General features: G+C 51.9%; 1 protein-coding gene across 5 annotated transcripts; it reads right to left on the minus strand.

Annotated features, from left to right (window-relative positions):
• Positions 1-25,565, minus strand: CIPC (CLOCK interacting pacemaker). 5 transcript variants are annotated; one of them, XM_083516263.1, is made up of 5 exons: positions 25,466-25,565; positions 22,447-22,624; positions 5,388-5,598; positions 1,853-2,034; positions 1-1,669 (listed from the first exon to the last, which is right to left on the minus strand). In XM_083516263.1, the coding sequence occupies exons 3-5, from the start codon at positions 5,575-5,577 to the stop codon at positions 791-793; spliced, it is 1,251 nt and encodes a 416-aa protein (XP_083372389.1). In that variant the 5' UTR covers positions 5,578-5,598; positions 22,447-22,624; positions 25,466-25,565; the 3' UTR covers positions 1-790. The 5 variants fall into 5 exon arrangements, with proteins under 5 accessions (XP_083372389.1, XP_083372390.1, XP_083372391.1 ...); XM_083516264.1 differs by lacking the exons at positions 22,447-22,624; positions 25,466-25,565 and adding an exon at positions 14,941-15,544; XM_083516265.1 differs by lacking the exons at positions 22,447-22,624; positions 25,466-25,565 and adding an exon at positions 14,916-15,544.
• Between the last annotated feature and the right edge of the window lie 150 nt (positions 25,566-25,715).

Consider the following 25,715-nt stretch of genomic DNA (forward strand, 5'->3'; position numbering starts at 1 on the left):
TCACCATCATCATTTCTTTATTATTATTGGACCATCTTCTGTCGGCAGCGGAGCAAAACAAGCTTTTAGTGAGGCAGAACTCCTAACGGGGCAGAATGTCGCTCGCTAGACCCTTCAGTCGGAGCATCATTGAATCGCTTCCCCCAAAACCAGAAAATGGGTGAGCGGAGGCTATTCTGTCAAGACGGAAACAGACTCCTTTTTTTAGCAAAGGAGCAACTTAGTGGGCAGGAGAGAGCGATCCTTACCAGGGAGGCATGAGTTAAAATACAACACTTCCTTAGACGGGCCTTGGCCACATTGCTCTCTCCATCTTCCTCTCAGGGCTGGCTGTTTCAAATATTAAAAGATTTGCTGCTCCGAAATCCCAGGTGAGAGCAAATGGGATGAATCGATACAAAAGCAGCTGCAGCTTTCCGTGCCGGCTGCCCAAGGCCTCGCCCTGTCGGCCTCTAGGAACACAATTCCTCTGCTATTTCAATCCTAAAGTGGGCCAGGAGAGCCCGGCCCAACCCGATTCCCCATGCTGAGATTATTTTATCGGAGCCCAAAGATTATCTCAGGAACCCTCCGCAAGCGCACAGCAGGCTTCAACAGCCAACAAACCCACTGAAAGGTCAGCAGTCCAGTCAGGAGGGGCCGAATCCGGCCTTCTACACTGGCCTCTTCAGCCTCACCAACGGCAAGAGGCTGGGAATGCTGAGGGATGGGTGGCCAAGACACAAATTCTTGCGAAGAGGTTTTCTTCCGGAGCAACACCCTTCAAGCCCAGGGCATGATGGCAGAGGAGCTAAGGCAGCGCCACGTGCTCTGAAGTGTCCGGCGTGGGCGACAGGCTCATGGGCGAGCTGGGCAGCGGCTCCCCGGCGGTCTCCGTGGTGGGGCCTGTGGGCTCGGCCGCCGGCCTCTGCTGCCACGCGTGTGCGTAAGAGGATCTGGCCCCCTTTTTGGCCCAGTAGCTGGCAGAGCGGTCCATGGCCTCCTGGAGGCGGGCCCAGGCGCGGAGGTCATTGCTCTGGACGGCCTCGCACAGGAGCTGGGCGTGCTCTCGCAGCTCGGCCAGCTCCCACCGGGTGCTGTTGTTCTGCCGGATCAGCTCCTTGGTCCTCAACGTGATGCCCAGCAGGCCTGACTTCCGCAGGGCCTCCACCGTGTTGTGGAAGCGGCGCTGCTTCCCCGAGCTGCTGCAGCCCAGCTTTTTGGAGGCTCGGGAGATCATCCTGCCCTCAGCCGAGTCCAGTCCCGTGGAGGAGGACACCGTGTTCTGGGAAAGCACCTCTGGGCCGAGGAGCTGGCCGGGGGAAGCGGCGGGCGCTTCCTTGCGCTGCTTCTCCCTGCTGCCTTTCGGGGCGGCAGCTTCAGAAGACGACACCCAGGCCTCCTCCAGGCAGAAGCGTTTGTTCTTACTGGCCCCTCCTGCCGGGGTGGACCCTCCCAGGACCTTGGCCTGCGGGTCACAGCCCGGGTGAGGAGCGATTTTGGGGTAGGTGCTGAGGATGGGGAGGTAGGCAGCGTCCTTGGTGGGAGACTTCTGGCTGGGAAGCAGCGGCTTCAAGGGTCCCGACGGCGGCTGGATCAAGAGAACATGGGTGGGAGAGCCCTGGGTGCTGCTGAGACGGTGCTGGCCGTTCCAGGCCAAGAGCTGGGTGGCGGGGGACGCTGTGTGGGGCTGCGAGGAGGAAGAGCAGAGAACAAAAAGTCAGGAAAAAAGGCCACCGGGTGGATGAAACTCCGTCCCTCCCCGTAATCCACTGGGGGCTCCCGTGACTTGCACACCCCTCGGGGCAGGGACCTTCCCTCCTGTACTTTGCAAAGCGGACCACGGCGATGAGTGGGAGCGAAAAGGGGCTACCTGTTTGAGGATAACGTTTTTGACGATGTAAACAGGGGTGAGGCCAGGGAAGGCGCCGCCCGCAAGCCCCCCGTGCCCTTTCTGCGCCGCCCGCTGCAACACGACGCCCTGGCGCAATGGGTAGGCAGGCTGGTCTTCTGCGTCCGTCTGCTCCACGCCGCTCAGGTGCTCCGAGCTCTCGTCTGCCAAAGAGGGATGGGGGAGAGGAGGGGTTAAGGCAGTCAGGAAGGGAAAAGCAGGACAATCAGTAAACCCTCAGCAGCAAACTTTCCTCATTCCCTCACCCAGGAGCCCCTGACCCCTGCCTGCTGAGAAGCACCGGCGTTAACCCCCAAGGAGGGAGAACAGAGGACGGCTTTCCAGAGACAGGAGCCTCTCCTCCGATCTAAACCAGGCAGAAACATATCTGAGAACCAGTGTGGTGCAGTGGTTAAGAGTGCTGGACTAGGACCTGAGAGACCTGGGTTCGAATCCCCACTTAGCCATGAAGCCTTGGGCCAGTCACTGCCTCTTAATAATAATAATATCTTTATTGTCATTGTCCCCTTCGGGGACAACAAAATTACTTGACTGCTCCATAAAAACACTAATTAAACAATACAGTATAATACAGCAAGGGAGATTAGATGACTTTCAAAGTCCAGGCTTCCCATTCAGGGCCGAGATCGCTCTGGAGAAGAAGCTGTTCTTAAGACGGCTCGTTCTTGTCTTCATCGTCCTGTATCTCCGTCCCGACGGCAAGAGCTCGAAGAGACAGTGACCAGGATGCGATGGATCTTTTACTATGTCCAATGCCTTCCTATGGCACCTTGTGGCATAAATCTGCTCTAAGGTGGAGAGTGGGCAGCCAACAATGCTCTCTGCTGCCTTAACAACCCTGCACAACCCCATCCTGTCCTGGGCAGTACAGCTTCCGTACCGCACACATAAGCCATAAGTGAGCACGCTCTCAATGGCACAGTGATAGAAGGCAAGCAGCCGTTTCTGCGGAAGATGGCTTTTCCTTAGTATTCTCAAAGAGTACAGTCTCTGCTGCGCCTTCTTCACAAGCCCCCTTGTGTTGACACTCCACTCTTAGCCTAAACCACCTCGCAGGGTTGTTGTTGTGGGGACTGAATGGGGAACCACATGCACCACCTTGGGCTCCTTGATCGGGAAGATGCGATGTAAATGTAAGAAATAAAATAAAATCCAGTGCTACATTATAAAGGGAGTCGACAGACCAGAATGCCAAATCTAAGACTTTGACAGTTCACATCCTCATCGCCGTTTACCCAGGTGGAATTGCTCTGACTTAAGGAGACTGCCAATCTAGGAGCGTCTTAAGTATGAAACTCTCTTTTGAGCAGAGGCTATCCCTACGAATATCGCTACACCAACCTCTGAGACTGGAAAGAACCCCTCTTCTTAGCAAAGCACCAAGCTGCGAAAGGAAACCTGTGATTTGCAAGGTGAACTTGCTCAACAACCTAGTTGACCCACAAGATGTGAATTTAAAAAAAACACAAAACACCTTCACCCAGTTGTAGTTGCACTTGTGTGGTTTATGCAAAACGTTGGTCAGACAACAAAAGCTTTGGAAAGGGTGCAACACAGGAGACCCATGAATAGCACCCATAATTGCAGCAAATCAATCTCTGAAGTTGCTTGCTCTCTCTTTTTCTCGACAGCGGCACTTTCTCAGGTCGGTGTTGCAGGATTGACAAGGAAATTCTTTGCTCCCTTCTCAAGTAAATATCAGCTGATATTAACATGAACTAACAATCCCCTCTCAAATTATCCAGATTCCTCTCCTTAGAAGCAGGCCATCGAGGAACCAAACCGTCTTTCCAGGATGTCAGGGGTTCAGGAGCAGAGGCAAGGGCAAGGGAGGAAACAGAGAGCGAGGGGGAGGAGGCAGAAGAAAAGATGAGTGATGACGACGACCCGAGATCTCCGAGTCTTTCCAGTGAATCAGAAGATTCACAGAAAGGAGCACCAGTGGCCAGGGCAAGGGGGGAGCCTAGGGGGACACCCCAGGAAGAAAGGGCCAGAGGGGGCTCAGAGGGGAGCAGTTGGAAATCGGGACCAGCGTCACCAACAGAGAGCAGGGGAGAGGAAGGGCGCCAGGTATCAAGCGCTGGAAGCTCACAACAGGAGGGAGGGCACGAGTCAGGAGTGGCCACACCTCCATCGGGGAGCGAAGAAACGGTCAGACGGAAAGTGGAAGGTTGGGCGCGCGCGCCAAGTTCAAATGCACAGGAAGGTGGCGCAGTAAGCAGCCCGGAAAGGGAGCCAGGTCCTAAAGCCCGGCGCAAGGAGACAGGAGGGTCCGGGGGGTCAGCGACAGAAGAATCCCGGAAGGAAGAGACCCCGGGGGGCAGAGGGACCCAGAGAAGAACAGTCAGGCGGAAAAGGTGGAGTAAGGCTAGGGTATTAAGTTGGTGTACAGGGGGCGGAGACTCAGACGGAGCTTCGCCGGTCTAACCCTTAAGACGTAGAGCTGCGCGCAGCAGCTTGAGAATGGAAACTGTAACTCAATAAAAGACTTTTACAAGTGACCGCTGGCTAGCGTGATCCTCTGTGAGCTAGGATCTGGAAGCAGCTCTGACACAGGATGACATTCATTCCGGGGCCTGTCTCTGGCCGCCCCCTTTCCGCACGTGCTCAGGCTGAGACATGCTGGTGGGAGCCACATACAAATGCAGCTTTGGAACTCCCTGCCTCATGAAATCAGGCAGGCGCCTTCACGGTGCACTTTTCGGCACCTGCTAAAAACCTTCTCACTTGGGCAAGCCAGATGAGAGTTCCAATCTGTTTTTACCGTTATTTTAACTTTTTGAAAAGTTTTAAATTGTTGTTGCCGTTTCTTTTTCTTGGTGACAAGTGTACTGCTTTATCTTTTCTTGTAAACCGCTTTAAAGTTTGCTTGTACGATATACAGTATCTTTATTGTCATTGTCCCATTCAGAACAATGAAATTGGAAATCTACATAAAACATTCAAAAACCCCTAAAAACTCTGAAACCCCATTTTAAAAATACAATAGACTATAGCAACTCCTTATGCTGCCTTTAGAACCAGAATTGCATTTGCGTAGAAACTGTTTCTCAGGCCGCTAGTCCTGGTCTTTATAACCCTATGCCTTCTTCCAGAAGGCAGAAGCTGAAAGAGATCATTTCCGGGGTGCGTACTATCCTGCGCTATCTCTGCAGCTTTCTTATGGCACCTGGGAGCGTAGATTTGCTCTAAGGTGGGAAGAGTGCACCCAATTATTCTCGCTGAAGTCTTTATGACCCTGTACTTACACTCTCAAGAGGTGTAAAAAAATTATAAATAAAATAAATAAAAAATGCCGGCCAAGGAAGATGCTGCCATGCTTGGGTAGCCAGTCTTTCTGCCTCCGGGCTGCAAGGAGCTAGACAAGGAGGCCTCTCGAATCCCAGAGCTAAAGCAGGAAGTGGGGAAAGGGACCTCATTTTCTGCTCAAACTGCAGCCCCACGGTCCGGCTCTCAGCCTGACAGCAAGGGGGCAGCCACTGGGGGGGGTCTGTACCTGAAAATCCAGAGTCCTTCTCCCCTTCGCTCGCAGGGGGGCGAGGCCTCCTGCCAGAGCCTCTTGTCATTGTGGGTTTGGACTGCTCCGTGTGGCCCTCAGAGCCTGCCTTCAGGGACCCAGGCAGGGCGGTCTTCTCCTTCCCAGGCTTAGAAGGGAGCACAAGCGGCGAGGTCTTGTCCGAAGGCATGGCTGAGACTCTCCTGGGTTCCTGAGGGGCAGAGAGACAAAAGCAGGGTGTTAGTGGAACAGGAGAACTTAGCACCATAGAACTGTCGAGTTGGAAGGGACCCCGAGGGTCATCCAGTCCAAGCCCTGCCATGAATCCCTGACAGATGACCACCTGACCTCTGCTTAGAAACCTCCAAGGAAGTAGAGACCACAACCTCTCGAGGGAGTCTATAAGGCAGGGGCCAGCAAACCTTTTCAGCAGGGGGCCGGTCCACTGTCCCTCAGACCTTGCGGGGGGCCGGACTATATTTTGGGGGGGAGGGGGAATGAACGAATTCCTATGCCCCACCAATAACCCAGAGATGCATTATAAATAAAAGCACACACACTACTCATGTAAAAACACCAGGCAGGCCCCACAAATAACTCAGAGATGCGTTTTAAATAAAAGCACACATTCTACTCATGTAAAAACACCAGGCAGGCCCCACAAATAACCCAGAGGTGCACTTTAAATAAAAGGACATATTCTGCTCATGTAAAAAACACGCTGATTCCCAGACCGTCCATGGGCCGGATTGAGAAGACGACTGGGCCGGATCCATGCCCCAGGCCTTAGTTTGCCTACCCATGCTTTAGGGATCTGCAGATTCACTAACCTTGGGGAAACCAGCAGCCTTATTCATTAAAGAAGAAGAAACTACAGACATACCTCGGGATAAATGTGCTTCAGGTTGAGCATTTTCAGGTTGACCCGGAAGTAACGGAGTGCGTTACTTCCTGGTTTCGCCGCTTGTGTGTGCGCAGGCGCTCAAAATGACGTTGTGCGCATGCGCAGTAGTGGCGGATCGCGACTCATGCACACGCAGTCACTGGTTAAACTCTACTCGGGATGTGAACGGGGCTCCAGAATGGATCCCATTCGCATCCGGAGGTACCACTGTAGGTTGGGAAACTTAAGAAGAGCTCTGATGCTGGATCAGGCCAAAGGGCTAGTCCAGCGTCCTGTTCTCACAGTGGCCAATCAGATGCCCATTATGGGATGCCAGCAGGCAGGATCTGAGCACAAAAGTAACTCTCCCCTCCTGTGGCTTTCTGCAACTGGTTTTCAGAGCAGAGCCACCCTAGCTAGTAGCCATCGATAGCCCTCTCCTTCTCCATGAATCTGTCCAATCCTCTTTTAAAGTCATCTAGACTGGTGGCCACGGCTGCCTCCTGTGGCAGGGAGTTCCATAGTTTAACTCTGCGAGGAGGTGGAGGTCAACGCAGTGCTTGGCACTTAAAAGCTGGGAGCATGCATGTGCTTCCAGGACCAAAGACTCCTCGAATCACAGAACGGTGTCGTCAGGAGGGAACCCAGGGGTCATCCAGCCCAACCCCTTTGCACGCAGAAGATTTGCACGGCGGGGGAAGTGACCGTGCTGGATGCCCTTGGCTCCCCACGATTTCCCCCCTACTGACAGGTTTCATTTTGTACGGAGGAGCAAGCTGTCACGGAAAGGTCTTCCAGAAACAGGCTTCTTCACTTCCTTCTCTGCTATTTTGGGAGAAAAGAGGTCAGAGAGAGAAATCGATAGCGGCTTCTGCTGCTGCCAAGAAAGTGTGGCAGGAGGCGAAGGGGGGGGGGGAGTTCATTGTTCCCCTTACCTGCAGACAAGCCAGAACAGGCTGAAACTGGGAGGGGGGAGAATTCAGATAAGCATCAGGACTACACTGGACAAACAGGCTTAGCATTTACTCATTATTCTTTCCTCCAAGGAGCTCAATGCATTGAACTTTGTTCTCCATCCTGTAAACACCACAGTCTTTATGCTCACAACAGTCCTGCAAGGTGGGCTGGCCTAAGGGGCAGGGAGGTGGTGCCCGGTGACCTCCAGGGCTGAATGGAAGCAGCGTGGCATAGTGGCTAGAATGGCGGGAGTAGAGACCGGGGTTCAGATCCCCAACTCGGCCATACGCTCACCGAGATTGTCACTTGCTCTCGGCCTGACATACCTCGCAGGGTTGTCGCTTTTGTGGTGGTTTAAAGGGAAACGGGGAGGAGAACCATGCAAATGGAAAGTAAATGATCATGGCTCATTTAATTGGTAGAGCATGAGACTCCTAATAATAATAATAATAATAATTATTATTATTATTATTATTATTTATATCCCGCCCTCCCCAGCCGAAGCCGGGCTCAGGGCGGCTAACAACAACAAAACAGTACAAAAGTACAGCACAAACAACGCTCTATAAATCATTCATTATTATTATAATAATTTATTATTTATACCCCGCCCATCTGGCTGGGCTTCCCCAGCCACTCTGGGCAGCTTTCAACACAATATTAAAATACAGTAATGCATCAAACATTAAAAGCTTCCCTAAACAGGGCTGCCTTCAGATGTCTTCTAAAAGTCTAGTAGTTGTTGTTCTCTTTGACATCTGGTGGGAGGGCATTCCACAGGGCTGGTGCCACTACCGAGAAGGCCCTCTGCCTGGTTCCCTGTAACTTGGCTTCTCGCAGGGAGGGAACCGCCAGAAGGCCCTCGGAGCTGGACCTCAGTATCCGGGCTGAGCGATGGAGGTGGAGACGCTCCTTCAGGTATACTGGACCGAGGCCGTTTAGGGCTTTCAAGGTCAGCACCAACACTTTGAATTGTGCTCGGAAACGTCCTGGGAGCCAATGTAGGTATTTCAAGATGGGTGTTATGTGGTCTTGGCGGCCGCTCCCAGTCACCAGTCTAGCTGCCGCATTCTCAGGGCTGTGGGTTGGGCAAAATATTCCTGACTTGCAGGTTCGAGGAGTGGTCCCTTCCAACTCCACAACACGGTGACTCTTGAGGAGGCCCACGAGGCATTTAGCTGCCGCCTCGACTCCCTTTGCCTGCTCTCCAGGATGAGCACAGCAACCTGGTTTTGGCAGAAGCACTCTATGCATGAGAATGTGTGTCAGTGCAAAGTTCCACCTTGCCAGCGCCAGGGGCACACGGCCCGCAATGTGTCTGCCTCCTCCTCCTCCTCCGCCTTTTGCCTTGCCATGTGCTCGAGGACACACGGAAGGAAGGGCCAGGCGGCAGAAAACCAAAAGCGGGAGCAGGCTGCAGATTAGAAGCAGCTGCTCTGCCTTGCTCCTCCTGCACTGAAACAGGGAGGGCTAGCTATTACATAACAAGGAGGCTGCTGCTGCTGCTGCTTCAGAGCTTCACACCTAGCTGGGCGGATGCTTTCTGGGGCTTGGCCACACAACCTCGCCCGGAAGGAAAGAGGAAACAAGCGTCATGCTTGCGTAGGGAGCACGCAGCTGAGAACGTGGGAAAGAGCCTGGCTGCTGGGTCAGGGCCCATCCTGCCCAGCGTCCTGGTCTCGCAGTGGCCAAACAACCTCAAGAAGTGGCAAGTCCAGGTAGACTGCCTCTGGACCTGGAAGCTCCATAAGAAGAGCCCGGCTGATGATCAGGCTAGCGGCCCACTTAATCCAGCATCCTGCTCTTGCAGTGGCTGACCGGATGCCCTTATTGGGAAACCTGCTAGCAGGATCCGGGCCCCAAAGGGAGTGCCACAGTTTCAATCGACTCCAGAGAAGTGGACACGGAGCAATGGATCCAAACTACAAGAAAGAAGATTCCACCTAAACATTAGGAAGAACTTCCTGACAGTAAGAGCTGTTTGACAGTGGAATTTGCTGCCAAGGAGTGTGGTGGAGTCTCCTGCTTTGGAGGTCTTTAAGCAGAGGCTTGACAACCATATGTCAGGAGGGCTCTGATGGTGTTTCCTGCTTGGCAGGGGGTTGGACTCGATGGCCCTTGTGGTCTCTTCCAACTCTAGGATTCTATGATTCTAGGAGAATGTTCCTGGCTAGCAATGTGAAATGAAGGGTTCCTCTGGGCCTTGGGGGGGGGGGTGGTCATGGGCACATTTTAAATTTTCTTTTTCTTTTTAAAATATTTTCATTAAACAATTTCAACCTAACAAATTATCAGTCCAAATTATCAATTGCATTATTTCCCCCCCTTCTCCCCCATCCCTCCCTCTCCCCCCCCCCACCCCGGACTTTCCTCTGCTCCCCTCTCTGGTTTCTTTGCACATACAGTATTGTTCTCTGCATGCTATAAAATTGTACATATTCTTCCCTTATCTATCATGCGTTCAACTAATAAATTTGTGGGTGTTTATTCAAAACCTGCCAAGGAGTCCAGATCATTTTGTTGTCATTTTAAGTAATTTGTAAAAAGTTCCCATTCTTCCTTGAAGGCACAATTGTCTTCGTGTTATAAAGGTAAAGGGACCCCTGACCATTAGGTCCAGTCGTGGCCGACTCTGGGGTTGCCGCGCTCATCTCGCTTTACTGGCCGAGGGAGCCGGCGTACAGCTTCCAGGTCATGTGGCCAGCAGGACTAAGCCGCTTCTGGCGAGCCAGAGCAGCGCATGGAAACGCCGTTTACCTTCCCACCGGAGCGATACCTATTTATCTACTTGCACTTTGATGTGCTTTCAAACTGCTAGGTTGGCAGGAGCAGGGACCGAGCAACGGGAGCTCACTCCGTCACGGGGATTCAAACCGCCAACCTTCTGATCGGCAAGCCCTAGGCTCTGTGGTTTAACCCACAGCGCCACCCGCGTCCCTGCTTTGTGTTATAGACATGTGGAATTCTACAGCTGGAAGGGACCTCTGAGGGGCATCTAGTCCAGCCCCCTGCAATGCTAAAATCACAGCTAAAGCATCCGCGGCAGACAGCCATCCAACCTCTGCTTAAAGGGGCAACCTCCACACTTCCAAGGTAATCTGTCCCACTCTTGAAAGGCTCTTACAGTTTTTACTAACGTTCCATCAGAATCTCCTTTCTGGACATTTTAATCCCTCGGTTCAGGTCCCACCCTCCCGAGCAGCAGGAAACAAGCGTGATCCAAATTCCATGTGACAGCCCTTCAGATGCCTATCTTCTCTCCGTCTCCTCCCCTGCAGGGATCCGAAGGTGGCTATCATATATCTAAAGGGTTGTCACATGCAATACGGTTCCTGACACAATAGGGAACTTTGTTTCAGAGGATGCAAACACACGGCCACAAACGCATGCAAACGTTCACACCTTCCGCACCTGTAAGAAGGGGATTTGTGCAGGTGAATGCGCAAGGCACCTTGCTCACAAGTTTTCCTTGCACACCTAAGAGAGGCAGTGCCGCATAGTGGCCAGAGCGCTGGACTCTTGACCTGGTAGAGACCAGGATTCAAATCCGACTCGGCCATGAATAATTTGTTTCAGCATTTTGTCTTTTGTACGCATAAATGTGTGGTTGTTTGCTTTCCTTGCTTTTACCGTTTTACCTTTTTTTAAACTGGTTTGATGTTTTTTTGTTTTGCTTTTAAAAATGTCGATCCGTGTATAAGCTTTATAAAACAAAGAATAAATAAATTAAGCCAAGTCACTGGGCGGCCCTGGTCGCCCTGTCCCTGCCTCCCAGTCTAATCTACCTCACAGGGTTGTTGTGGGGCGGAAACCCATTGTCAGGGAACTGCCATCAGAGGCACGGGAGAAGGAGAGGGTCTCTGATTCTGCAGGGGAAGGTCCAAGCGCTAGAGGGAGACTCAGCCGGGAAGAAGGGGAAGAGAATGAGTGTAACACCAGGGATTCAGGAGAGCAACGGGACAGGGAGGTGCAGGGGCTCCAGGACTCTTCGTTGGAAGTTAGTGAGGAGAGCCCAAGCACCCCGCTGCCCACGCCCACCCTGCGCAGGAGACTCCCGCGCAGCGAGAGGCGGAGACGATTGGGCGTCAAACAACTCTTATGTTGGCAGCGCTTTAAGAAACGCCCACAGACAGATTCTACGAGTGACTAAGGGCAGCCACGCTGAGATGGGCTGTGCAGTCCGGAGGGTTTAACCAGGCAATCTAATGCTCAAACGGAGCAGGATTACGCACGAGTAACTCCCAACCCATTATACCCATGTTTTACCACCTTGAGCTCCTTGTGGGAAAAGGTCGGGTAGAAACACAATCAATAAATAAAGAGAATCTCAGAGAGGACTCAGAAGAAGGGGAAGAAGACACTTCCCCACCACAGATGGCGATTCATAGAATCACAGAACTGCGGGAGGGGGGTGGAAGGGGACCCCCAACGGTCATCTAGTCCAACCCCCTGCCATACAGGAATCACAGGGTTCACGCTGGACTCAGGTTGCATGCAACCCTGGCACTGGTAGCCAGTAGGACAACTTTCCCCAGCACACGTCAAAACTGCTTCTAAGTGACACCTGCGTTAAATTTGCCTACATCCATCCAGCCCGCCCACCCTGCAGTGTTGCACCAATACTTTATTACTAATTAATTAATTAATCCGTGTGGCCAAAGATACAACCACCACCACCAAAAGAAAGCATTGCACAGTTAAGCTAACTATGCATTCCCTCAAATAAAAAATTGCTCTCCTGAAGGATTTAACTTTTGGAGCTCCTTATGACCTACAAAGTCCTACACCGCTTAGGTCGAAGGTGCCTGAAAGACCCTATTCCCACATAGGAACCTTGCCCGGGTTTGGGGATGTTTGCTGGAGGCCCTTCTCTCAGCCCCCGCACCTTCTCAGGTCCCCTTGGTGGGGATGCAGGATAATAATAATAATAATAATAATAATAATAATAATAATAATAATAATTTATTATTTGTACCCCGCCCATGTGGCTGGGTTTCCCCAGCCACTCTGGGCGGCTTCCATAGAAACCAAAAATACAGTAAAATATCACACATTAAAAACTTCCCTGAACAGGGCTGCCTTAAGATGTCTTCTAAATGTCAGGTAGTTATTTATCGCTTTGACATCTGATGGGAGGGCATTCCACAGGGCGGGTGCCACTACCGAGAAGGCCCTCTGCCTGGTTCCCTGTAGCTTTGCTTCTCGCAATGAGGAAACCTCCAGAAGGCCCTCGGCGCTGGACCTCAGCACCGGACACGGCCTTCTCGGTGGTGGCTGCTCCAAGAGAAGTCAGACTGGCTCCCTCCTCCTTTTCCTTCCGCCGGCAGGTGAAAACTCTTTTATTCCAAGAGGCCTTTGGGGGATGGACTGGTTTGAGTGAAAGGGCTGGCGCTGTGCTATTTTTCAGGTGGCTTTTAGAAGACACCTGAAGGCAGCCCTGTTCAGGAAAGTTTTTTAAGAGTTTCAGCATGTTTTTAATATTTTGTTGGGAGCTGCCCAGAGTGGCTGGGGCAAGCCAGTCAGAGGGGCAGAATATAAATATTAAAATTAGCATTAGCATTATTATTATTATTATTTCTTGCAATTATATTTTCATAGAATCAAAGAATTGTAGAAGTGGAAAGGGACCCGAGGGGCCATCTAGTCCAACCCCTTGCAATGCCACTTCCATATATATTATATGTGCATATTATTTATATATCAAACACAGTTTTAATTGAATTGATGTTGATTTTTTTTAAAAAAATGGTTTTTCTTCTTTCTCTATGTTTTTAGCTCCTCTTATTTTATTTGTAAGCTGCCTTGAGTCCCTGTGTAGGTAGGTAGGTAGGTAGGTAGGTAGGTAGGTATAAATGAATGAATGAATGAATGAATGAATAAATAAATAAATAAATAAATAAATAAATAAATAAATAAAATGGAGAAAAGTGAATAATCAAGTACCTTGTCAGCTGGGAGAATTAAATCTTTGAGCAAGGCTGCCCTTAAGTCCTTATAGATGGAGGCAGCCCTGTTCAGGGAAGTTTCGAATGACTGATGTTTTAACATATTTTTTAATCTTTTGTTGGAAGCAGCCCAGAGCAGCTGGGGAACCCAGCCAGATGGGCCGGGTATAAATAATAAATTATTATTATTATTATTATTATTATTATTATTATTATTATTATTCAACAAACAACTATGTCCTCAGGCACTTATTCCACCCCCCCTCTTTCCTGCAGAATTCAACCACGATATTGGACTTTCTATCGAGCGGGGAGCGTGCTCCTTCCTCCCTCCTCCTCCTCCCTCCAGTCCACATGCTTCCTCATGCCACACGCAGCAGCCAAGGGTTCCTCGCCAGCCACAGTCAGCTGGCCAGCCATGTGCTTTTGTTTACACCCCCGCCCAGACTGGGGGGAGGTGGCAGGAGAGAGGCGGGCTCAATTACTACGTTTTCCCGAACAGAGCCAAAGATTACGCAATGTACAGCGTGTTCCCAGTACACGGAGACCCACACGCACCTCGCATATAGGCATGCATCCCTGTCCCCACCCCCCACCGCCGCCACCTTCCTTGGGGGAAGGGAGGGAGGCTGCACTCTGTGGAGCTCAGCCCCTGCCCCACCCCTGCCCCAGTGCCACGGTTATAATTTTATGGATCCGGCCAGGGTGGAGGCGTGCCGCAGAACTGCAGAGCTGGGAAGGGACCATAACTTTTCCCTTTTCTTGCGAGGAATCCTATTGGGAATAAGGGAATTTCCCTTTAAAAAAGGGGAAAGTTGGCAGCTATGGAAGGGACCCCCAAGAGTCATCTAGTCCAACCCCTTTGCAATGCAGGAAAGCGGCAGCTGGTGTAGGCAGGTGTGTGCGCTCAGGTTGTTCCCTGCAGGGCTGGCGGAAACCCTGGTCCAAAACCACCAGGGCAGACCTCCCAGACGGGTTCCGCCTCTTCTGCCTTGCACCCCCCCACAACCACCTTAAAAAGCAAAATTCACCCGCTGCCCGCAAGCCAAGGGTGTGCTCCCATACTCTCGGCCCCTGTGGCGTTCTGGGAACTCTGCCACAATTCCGGGGCGCCAAGAACGAGGTCGCACCTAAATTGTGGGGATGGTGTATTAGGCAGGTGCACAGAAACTTGGCACAGAACCAGCCCATTGTCCGTCTGGCAAAAGAAATGGCCGTAAGAACGCCATACCCGGAGCTTCCGTACATCTCCAAGCTTCTAGGAGGAAAAAAAATCGGGAAAGGTGGTGTAGTGTAATGGTTAGAGCGCCAGAATAAGACTTGGGAAAGCAGGGTTCGAATCCCCCTACTCAGGCATGAAGCTCACTGGGTGTGACCATGTGGCCCTAGCCTACCTCAAAGGGTTGTTGTGGGGTTTAAATGTTGTGGGGGAGAGGCATGGGTGCCCCCCTTGGGCTCCTAGGAGGTAATAAAAGCTGGCATATAAGTGCAAGGAATAAAATAAAAAATTAGCGGGCGACGCAGAGGAGATCTGGGGGTCAGCCGGGAAGATGCGCGGGTCTGGGTGCCCCCCCCCCACAACCCACACATTCCCAAAAGCCGCAGTGAGAATGAGATGTCGAAGAACAAGGCATGCCCACGACGCCAGCCATACCCAAAGGTCCACCATCGATATATCGCAACCCCACAAGCCGCCAGCCTCCCCTCCTTCACTCCACGGAGCCCCACGTACCTGCTCAGGACCGGGAGAAACTTTGCCGTCCAAAACCTCAAAGGCTTCGTCTCTCCATCATCTGTGGTGAGGGCTCAGCTCCCCTCTCCAGCCAAGCCGGGGAGAAAATAACCTTTCCGCCATAACTGGACATGCGGGGAGGTGTCTAGGGGCCGGGCCGTCCGATCGGCCATGGGAAAGTTGTGGGAGAGGGGAGGGGAGAGAGGCGCCCCCCCCCTCTCATGCGTGCCTGCACATGGGGGGGGTGGGAGGCAGAGACTCCGCTGTCTAAATATGGACACGGCTTAGAAGCGCGGCGTCACATGGAGCAGCACACACACGAGGCGCAGCTGGAGGAAGGGAGAGAGAGAGAGCGCTCCATTCATCATCTTCTCCCCACGCACCCTTGCCACACCTCCCTCCCACCCAGGCAAAGGGAGCAGGAGGCAGGCAGAACTAAATCTGGATCAGGCATGAGACACGGGCAGACAAAGGAAGAGTCCCCCTTCCCTCCTGACGGGGAAGGCGGACGCATCTTCCGGCTTTCGCTTCCGGTCCCAACGGTTTTGTGTTGTTCCAGGCGCACAAAAAATAAAATAGTTCTGAAGACCCAGCATGGGTTTCTGAAAAACACAAGCAATGCCAAACAAGCTAGATTCCTTCCTTCCTTCCTCTTTCTTCCTTCCTTCCTTCCTTCCTTCCTTCCTTCCTTCCTCCCTCCCTCCCTCCCTCCCTCCCTCCCTCCCTCCCTTCCTTTCTCTTTCTTTCCTTCCTTGCTTCCTTTTCCTTCCTTCCTTCCTTCCTTCCTTCCTTCCTTCCTTTTTCCTTCCTTCCTTCCTTCCTTCCTTCCTTCCTTCCTTCCTTCCTTTTTCTTTCCTTCCTTCCTTCCTTCCTTCCTTCCTTCCTTCCTCCTTCCTTCCTTCCTTCCTTCCTTCCTTCCTCTTTCTTTCTTTCTTTCTTTCTTTCTTTCTTTCTTTCTTTCCCTTAGTTGTGATTCCTGCATTGCAGGAGGTTGGGATAGATCAGGAGTCAGCAAACTTTTTCAGCAGGGGGCCGGTCCTCTGTCCCTCAGACCTTGCAAGGGGGCCGGACTATATTTTGGAAGGGGAAAAAAATGAACGAATTCCTACGTCCCACAAATAACCCAGATATGCATTTTAAATAAAAGCACACATTCTACTCATATAAAAACACCAGGCAGGTCCCACAAATAACCCAGAGATGCATTTTAAATAAAAGGACACATTTTACTCATGTAAAAACACGCTGATTCGGACCATCTGTGGGCCGGATTTAGAAGGCAATTGGGCCTTACGTTTGCCTACCCATGGACTAGATTACTCTCAGGGTCCTTTTCCAACTCTACAGTTCCAGGATTCTATTGTTCAAATCAGTGAAGCTTTTCGAAACGCCTCGTCTCAGCAGCAAACTTTCCGAGACCCTCCGGGATTTGAAACGCAAAGGATGCCTGGATATGAACAGGCAGCCAAGCCGCTTGGATTGTCCCACCCGTAACAGGATTGGGGGGTATGAGGCGAAGGAGGTGCCTTTGGTGGGGCAGTCCCTCTTGCTGCTGGGAATTCCCAGAGAAAAGCCTGGGCCAGCTGTGCGTATCCACAGTTCCACCAGGATCCTAAGAAGAGCCTTCTGGATCAGGCCAAGGGGGCCCATCTAGTCCAGCGTCCCGACTAAGACGCCTGTGGGAAACCTGCAACCAGGATCCGAGCACAAAAGCCTACAGGTCAGGAGATATTCAGAATCACTGCTGCTTCCTCCATCTAGCTTGGTGCCCATTCCTGAAGAGGTCATTCCTTTTCCCTGTCCTGTCCTGAAACCAGAAGTGCCAACTTGAATAAAATATTGGGGGTGGGAGCAAATAAGCCCCACCCTGCAAAATCGCTAACAAGACACACACCATTTGAATGGCAATGTCCATCAACTTGGGGAAAGGGGGAGGGCTCAAATATTCTATTGAGGGGGGTCACAGGGACCTCAGCCCTTAGGAGTTGGCTCCTATGCCTCAAACCAGGAAGCAGCCCCAGGGTTCGCAAAATCAAAATGCAAAGCCACGCGTCAGATTCTGGGGACAGAAAGGTGTGATCTGGAGGTACAGGATGCCAGACCCAGGCCATGCTTGCAGCCCCCAGACTGTACAGTGATGATGATGATGATGATGATGATGATGATGATGATGATGATAATAATAATAATAATAATAATAATAATAATAATAATAATAATAGTAATATGTTGTTTATACCCCACCCATCTGGCTGGGTTTCCCAAGCCACTCTGGGCGGCTTCCAACAGAACACTAAAATACAATAACCTATTAAACATTAAAAGCTTCCCTAATCAGGGCTGCCTTCAGATGTCTTCTAAAAGTCTGGTAGTTGTTTGTCTCTTTGACATCTGGTGGGAGGGCATTCCACAGGGCGGGTGCCACCACCAAGAAGGCCCTCTGCCTGGTTCCCTGTAACTTGGCTTCTCACAGCGAGGGAACCGCCAGAAGGCTGGACCTCAGTGTCCGGGCAGAACGATGGGGGTGAATGTCGTTGTGCCCCCAGAATTGCTGGAGCCGCATTTTTAACGCAGTGGTTTTCCCAGCCCACAACAACGTGGACAACTTTTCTGGGCTGGCCTTTCAACTTGTAAGAAGAGGAAGCACGTAGGGAACGGCCCTTGGCCGCCCCGGACTATTCCTGGAGCAAGAAAGAGGATTTTGTCCTGCGAGAGCTTCTGTTAAGCTCGGTCAGCTCTGGGCCATTACCACCCCAACCCCCCAACCCCCAGCCTAAGCAGGTGTGTGGCTACTCGTAGTCTGCACCAAAAGAGGCACAGTAAGCAGCCAGTTGCTGCCAGCGATTCAGCAGGAACCCAAAATCCAGGGCAATGAAAAATGCAGCGCAGAAAAAACAAGCAAAGTCTAGCCCAGCCCATTATAATGAATCCCTCATGCAGCAATTTCCATTTGCAAAGCATTTTCCTTTAACCTGTATGGAATTTGCTCCTTCCTGCAACATCATGACGCATTTCTATAATTTGCAGGAAGGAAACCGAGGCTGACAGATGCAGCACTGACCGGGGTCACAAAACCCAAACCACGGTAGAGGGAGGATCTGAACTCACATCTCACAAGAACTGCAAAAAAGAAGAAGAGCAAATTCAAAATATCCAAGGAGACGGCAAAGAGCAACACTCCTGGGTCATCCATGCAGATCAGTAAGCTAAAGGAAAAGGTGATGGTGATGCAAATTGTGGCCTAGGGCCCACGTACCTACGGGACCGCCTCTCCTGGTATGTGGTGCGGAGGACCTTAAGGTCCACAAATGACAACATTTTGGAGGTCCCAGGTCGCAAGGTGGTTAGACTGGTCTCAATTAGGGCCAGGGCCTTTTCAGTACTGGCCCCGACTTGGTGGAACGCTCTGTCACAAGAGACTAGGGTCCTGCAGGACTTGACATCTTTCCACAGAGCCTGCAAGACAGAGCTGTTCCGCCCGGCCTTTGGTTTGGACTCAGCCTGACCCTTAGGCTTCCCTCCCCTTATGGTTTTGATCTATGGGCTACTTTTAAAATGAGGCTGCATTTTAAATTGCATTTTAACCTGTATTTCAAATTGGTTTTTTTTTCTTATTATGTTTTTACTGTAATTTTACAGGTGTTAGCCGCCCTGAGCCCGGCTCTGGCTGGGGAGGGCGGGTTATAAATAATAATTATTATTATTTAATATCAAATAAAGGTAAAGGGACCCCTGACCATTAGGTCCAGTCGTGACCGACTCTGGGGTTACGGCGCTCATCTCACTTTATTGGCCAAGGGAGCCAATATCAAATACCCCAGCTTAATAGATTCCTTGAAGCAGAGGAATGGTGGCACCTCAAGCAGAGAGCTTTCTACTCAACAGAGGCCTTTCGCACATGCACTTGCCAAGTCACCAAACAGATGCCCCAAAGGGAAACCCCCAAGCAGGATCCGACCACAAGAGCAACTCTCCCCTCCTGTGGTTTCCAGCAACTGGGATTCAGAAGCACCACTGCGTCTGACTGTGAAGCACAGAGCAAAGCCATTGTGGGTAGTAGCCACCGATAGCCCTCTCCTCCTCCATGAATTTGTCCAATCCTCTTTTAAAGCCATCTAGGCTGGGGACCACGGCTGCCTCCTGTGGGAGGGAGTTCCACAGATTAACTGTGCAAGGACTTCCTCTTCTTTTATCTGTCCTGAATGTGCCACGTCTTAACTCAACATGGCAACTGGCGTTGGGGATGGAGGGCTGCCAAACCCGGTGATGAGCTGGTGACGGAGCAGGTGACAACAGCCTCTTGCGACGAACATCTTATTCCGCCCGACGACAAACACCTGTGGCCTTGCACCCAAAAGACCTCACCGCGAGAAAGGAAGAAGAGCCACACAGCGCACAAAGCGGCAACTCAGAATCTAGCCAGGAATTCATGGAATTCATGGAATTGTAGAGTTGGAAGGGACCCCAGCGGTCATCTAGTCCAACCCCCTGCATCGCCGAAAAGGATTGGAGCATTTGGGGTGCGGGGGCCTCATACCCATCGGGGGAAAGAGCCAACTTACAGCGGCACAAAGCTAGTTGTGGTGTTAATCGGGGCCTTGATCAATCTGGCATGGAAATCATTCTGACGGCCCTTTGAGGACACCAGAGATACTGCCTGTTTGCAGCAAGCTAAGCAGGGAAATTTAAAATAGTCCTGGAGTCGACGTGAGAGCTGCCTGTCTGGTTCCCAGAACTTTCTTCAACCTCCTTCTGCTCGCCCGGGGCTCGCCCCTGCCCAAAAGCTGTCTTCTGGTTCAACTGGTTCCACTAAACAGGACCCACATGACGCAACCCTGGTTACGAGTGCGAGATCAGGCACAGCAGAGGCGGCTGGAAGAGGCAGTCCTGGGCTACTGGCCCACAGGCAGAGCTGGGGAAACAAGACACGGTCTGATGAATGGCTATGCATTTGTGAAGAAAAGCTCAGGGCTTCCACCAGCCCCACATGCTAAGGAAGGGTGTGGATCCTTCTATTTCGACGGGGTGTGTGTGTGTGTGTGCTCGGGTATTGGCCATGATCCGTGCACACTCCAAAACTAGGGCGCCTGCAAAGAGAAGCGTCGACTTGTGCATGTGAACTGGGCAGCACGGGTGTGACCTCACATCACCCTGAATACACCCAGATTCCCAGATTCAAAGGTAAAGGAATCAAGGGGTACACATCACCCCTTGGCAGAAACTACAATTCCCATCTTGGCGCACTGGCTGGGGCTGATGGGAGTTGTAGTCCAAAAGGCTGGTGCAGGCCCAAACATACATAAACACATGGAAAAACAGGCCTAGGACACAAAATACAACAGGTCTGATCCCATACTGTCAATGACACTAAGCTCAGCAATATTCACAGGGCTCCTGTTGATTTCTTGCAACCAAGCCTTAAAGGTGCACGTAGGACAATCGGGTTGCTTGTGGCATGCGCAACTTGTGTGCCATGTTTGTCTTCCTGCCCGAGAACGTGCAAAACCACACCTGGAGCAAGTGCAACCTGGCTGCCTTCCTGGAAGAGAAGGTACAGCGACTTCAGTGCCACCTATTTACACTTCGAGCCACCAGGCAAGATGACGAAATTCTCACTAGACAGGAATGGACTGACCTGGAAAAGAGTCGCAGGTGGGGTGCCCTAGGGAGAAAGAAGATCGCCCAACCCTGGAGGAATGTGACCCAAAAAGGCAAAACTGTCTGGAGCCTTGCTGTGTCTCTGGAACTACAAAACTGATTCCACGCCCTCACCTCAGACACCGGTTTTCGGCCAGAAGAGAGCAAGTACAGTAGTTTCAAACCCCAGAACAAACAAAGGTTGCAGTTCCTGCTGCTCCCCAGAAAAAGGAAGAGACATGCAGTGCTGGCAGGTGACTCCATACTGAGGGGGAGAGAGGCAGCAGCGTGCAGAGGAAGGACTCGTGATTTCAGCTGTGTCTATACTAATGCACAGTGTATGGGAAACAAGCAAGACAAATTTGATCACTTACTCCAGGTTGGCAAATATGACCTAACAAACAGCACTGAAACCTGGTAGGATAAGACTAATGACTGGAATGTAGGAATTGAGGTGATCAAAAGAAATAGATCAAAAGGAAGGGAGGAAGAGGAGCATTATATGTAAAGAATGTGTGCACTTGTGAAAAAATCCATGACCTGGAGCATGAAAAACAAATTGAGAGTATATGGGTAAAAACTGTAGGAGAAAGAATCAACACTGATCTTACTGTGGGTGTCTGATATAGATGATGCCTAACTAGAACATGTTACCAAACATTCAAAAATGAAAGATATTGTAGTCATAGGAGACTTTGACTACCCCGATATATGTTGGAACGCAAACTCTGCCAAGAATGTAAGATCCCACAAATTCCTCCATTGCCTTGCTGACAATTTCATATCCCAGAAGGTAGAAGCAGCAACAAGGGGGTCATCTATCTTGGACCTGGTCCTCACCAACATAGAGGAACCAATCCACAAGGTGGAAGCACCAGGAATCTTGGAGGGAAGTGATCATGTTTTCTTGGGTTTCAATGAATAAAATGGGGAGGGGCAGTTAAGCAGCTGAGGGGATGCAGGTGACACCAAACTTGGGGGTGGGGTAGCTAATGCCACAGAAGACAGAATCAGAATTCAAAATGACCTTCACAGATTGGAGAGTTTCATCAGGGACAAGAGTGAGGGTCTGCACTTAGGCAAGAACAACCAGATGCACAAATATAGGATGGGGGACACCTGGCTTATTAGCAGCACATGTGGAAAGTATCTAGGGGTCTTGGTGGACCACCAGTTAAACATAAGTCAACCGTGTGATGCAGCAGCAAAAGAAGCTAATGCTATTCTAGGCTGCATCAACAGAAGTTTAGTGTCCAGATCAAGGGAAGTAATAAAGGTAAAGGGACCCCTGACCATTAGGTCCAGTCGTGACCGACTCTGGGGTTGCGGCGCTCATCTCGCTTTACTGGCCGAGGGAGCCAGCGTACAGCTTCCAGGTCATGTGGCCAGCATGACTAAACCGCTTCTGGCGAACCAGAGCAGCGCATGGAAACGCCGTTTACCTTCCCGCCGGAGCGGTACCTATTTATCTACTTGCACTTTGACGTGCTTTCGAACTGCTAGGTTGGCAGGAGCAGGGACCGAGCAACGGGAGCTCACCCCGTCACGGGGATTCGAACCGCCAACCTTCTGACTGGCAAGTCCTAGGCTCTGTGGTTTAACCCACAGAGCCACCTGCGTAAGGGGAGTAATAGTCCCAGTCTATTCTGCCTTGGTCAGACCACACCTGGAATAATGTGTTCAGTTCTGGGCACCACAATTTAAGAAGGATGTTGACAAGGTAGAATGTGGGCAGAGGAGGGCAACCAAGATGATCAAGGGTCTGGAAAGCAAGCCTGATGAGGAACGGTTGAAGGAGCTGGGTATGTTTAGCCTGGAGAAGAGACTGAGAGAAGAAAGGAGAGCCATCTTCAAATATCCCCTCATGTTGCAAGGGAGTCCATTCCACAGCTGAACAACTCTTACCCTCAAAAAGTTCTTTTTGATGTTTAGACAGAATCTCCTTTCTTGCAATCTGAATTCACCGGTCCAGGTCCTGCCCTCTGGAGCAGCAGGAAACAAGCTTCCCCCAGAGCTCCATCCTTTTCTACCGACCTGGAAGGGTCCTGGGTTTCAGGCAGGTTGGCAGGAGAGCACAGCCACCCTGAGACAAGGACAGCAGCTTCTATAAGACATTTAGCTGAGACACCGACATTGCAGCGGGTTGGGCTAGATGACCCTTTGGAGTCCCTTCCAACTCAACAGTTTTACGAGGTTTTTTGAAATCCACGATTCCTGCTTCCGCCCACCACCACCAAGGGGTCCTCGCAATGGGTGCCCTCACCCGCCCCCTCCCTTAAGAGGTTCCCCCAGTCCTGAGCCACAAAGCGGACACTTCTCCCAGGGTTATAACCAGGAACAACCACAGAGCCCACCCCCCCCAAAAAAACCCCTCACGGAACACCACCACTCCCAGAGCACAGGGCGGGCATAGGGGGCATTTAGCTGAACGGCAGTGGGGGCATCTGGGGTAGTAATAATAATAATGATGATGATGATGATGATAATGATAACTTTTATTTATACCCCGCCCTCCCCAGCCAAGACCGGGCTCATGGCGGCTAACAAGCAAAAATAAAAACATGTTGATTAAAACACAATTTAAAAAACAAGATTAAAATACAACATTAAAACATTAGGATGCAGCCTCTTCACAGGAGGAGAAAGGACAAAGAAAGAGGGGAAGGGAATCAAACTGATTCTAAGCCGAAGGCCAGGTGGAACAACTCTGTCTGATCCCGCAGGGCCCTGGTCTCAGGAGACAGAGCGTTCCACCAGGCCGGAGCCATCACTGAAAAGGCCCTGGCTCTGGTTGTGGCTAATCTGACTTCCTTAGGGCCCGGGACCTCTAGGGTGTTGCTGTTTATGGTCCAAAATCCAGGCATCACCAGCAGCATCTCAGTCCAGGAAGGACGGGTAGAAGATGAATTTGAAGGGGGGCGTTTGGAAAACTGTTATTATTGGGGGAGGCAAGAGACCTAGGAGGGTATTTGACCCTGGCAACGGTCTGTCCATCAGCAGTGCCAAGCCAGCAGCCCCCTTTTCTGGAAAGGGGCTCCCTAGTCCTCATGGAGGAAGGCGAATCATAGAATCAAGAGGGTGGGAACTGGGGGTCATCTAGTCCAACCCCCGGGCCTTGCAGGAATCGCGGCTGAAGAATCTCTGGTAGATGGCAGCCCAACCTCTGCTTAAAAGCAGGCAAGGAAGGAAGGCCCACCACCTTTGGAGGGAGTCCATGGGGCCGGAGGAGGTGGGTTGTCAAACCAGACCCTGTAGCTCTAGTCCTCACTGAGGACGGATCAGAGCCTTTAACCTGGGGCGGTTCTAGCCCCCACTGAGGATGAGAGAGGCTGTCAAATGAGGGCCCACAACATGGGGTGCTTGAAGGGGGAGCCTGTTAAATCAGCCCCTGTAATATGGGGTGCTTCTAACACTCTTTGAGAGGGGGACTGTCTGATCAGACTCCGTGACATGGGGTGCTTCTAGCCCTCACTGAGGATGCTGGAGGTGAGCTGTCAAATCAGGCCCCACAACATGGGGATGGTTCTATCCCTCATTGAGGATGCTGAAGTGGGGAGCCTGTCAAATCATGGCCCATGACATGGGGGGGGGCTTCTAGCTCCAATGAGGATGATGATGGGGGGAGCCTATCTAATCATGGCCCATGACACGGGACGGTTCTAGCTCTCATTGAGGATGCTGTGGGGGGGGGGCTGCCAAATTATGGCCCATGACATGGGGGTGCTTCTAGCCCTCACTGAGCATACTGAAGGGGGGAGCCTGTCAAATCAGCCCCTGCAACACAGGGATGGTTCTAGTCCTCATTGAGGATGTTGAAGTGGGGAGCATCTCAAATTATAGTCCATGACATGGGGGTGGTTCTAGCCCTCATTGAGGATCCTGAAGCAGGGAGCCTGTCAAATTACGGCCCATGACATGGGGGTGGTTCTAGCCCTCATTGAGGATGCTGAAGGGGGGAGCCTGTCAAATTACGGCCCATGACATGGGGGTGCTTCTAGCCCTCATTGAGGATGCTGAAGGGGGGAGCCTGTCAAATTACGGCCCATGACATGGGGGTGGTTCTAGCCCTCATTGAGGATCCTGAAGCAGGGAGCCTGTCAAATTACGGCCCATGACATGGGGGTGCTTCTAGCCCTCATTGAGGATGCTGAAGTGGGAAGCCTGTCAAATTATGGCCCGTGACATGGGGGTGCTTCTAGCCCCCATTGAGGATGATGATTTGGGTTAGCCTATCTAATCATGGCCCATGACACGGGACGGTTCTAGCCCTCATTGAGGATGCTGGAGGTGAGCTGGGGGGAGCCTGTCAAATCATGGCCCATGACATGGGGGTGCTTCTAGCCCTCATTGAGGATGCTGGAGGTGAGCTAGGGGGGAGCCTGTCAAATTATGGCCCGTGACATGGGGGTGCTTCTAGCCCTCATTGAGGATGCTGGAGGTGAGCTAGGGGGGAGCCTGTCAAATTATGGCCCGTGACATGGGGATGCTTCTAGCCCTCACTGAGGATCCTAAAGGGGGGAGCCTGTCAAATCATGGCCCATGACATGGGGGTGCTTCTAGCCCTCATTGAGGATGCTGGAGGTGAGCTAGGGGGGAGCCTGTCAAATTATGGCCCGTGACATGGGGGTGCTTCTAGCCCTCATTGAGGATGCTGGAGGTGAGCTAGGGGGGAGCCTGTCAAATTATGGCCCGTGACATGGGGGTGCTTCTAGCCCTCACTGAGGATCCTGAAGGGGGGAGCATGTCAAATCATGGCCCATGACACGGGACGGTTCTAGCCCTCATTGAGGATGCTGCCGGGAGGGGTCTGTGCAATGGTGGCCCAGGCGCGGGGGCGGTCCTCCTCCCCCCTGCAAGGCGCCCCCTTCCCCCGCGCCCTCCCCGGAGCCACGCACCCGAGGCGGAGATGGGGGGGGGTCTTTACCTGCGCCCTCCTGCCCGCTCTTCCTTCCTTCCCCGACACAAAGGTCCCGGCAGCAGCGGCGGCGGCGGCGGCCGTAGCCCCGCCCCTCGGCTCTGAGCGGCGGCCCCGCCAGCCAATGGGCTAGGCCCTTGCCAGGCGCCCGGGTGGCCCGGGCGGCTCCGCCAGCCACGTGCGAGGCGAGGAGCCCGGTGCGCAGGCACGTGACGGGGCGGGGACAGAACGCGGAGACATGTGCGGGGGCGGGGCCGGG

Source organism: Podarcis liolepis, assembly GCF_965112155.1.
Source record: "Podarcis liolepis genome assembly, chromosome: 7".
NCBI classification, from domain to species: domain Eukaryota; kingdom Metazoa; phylum Chordata; class Lepidosauria; order Squamata; family Lacertidae; genus Podarcis; species Podarcis liolepis.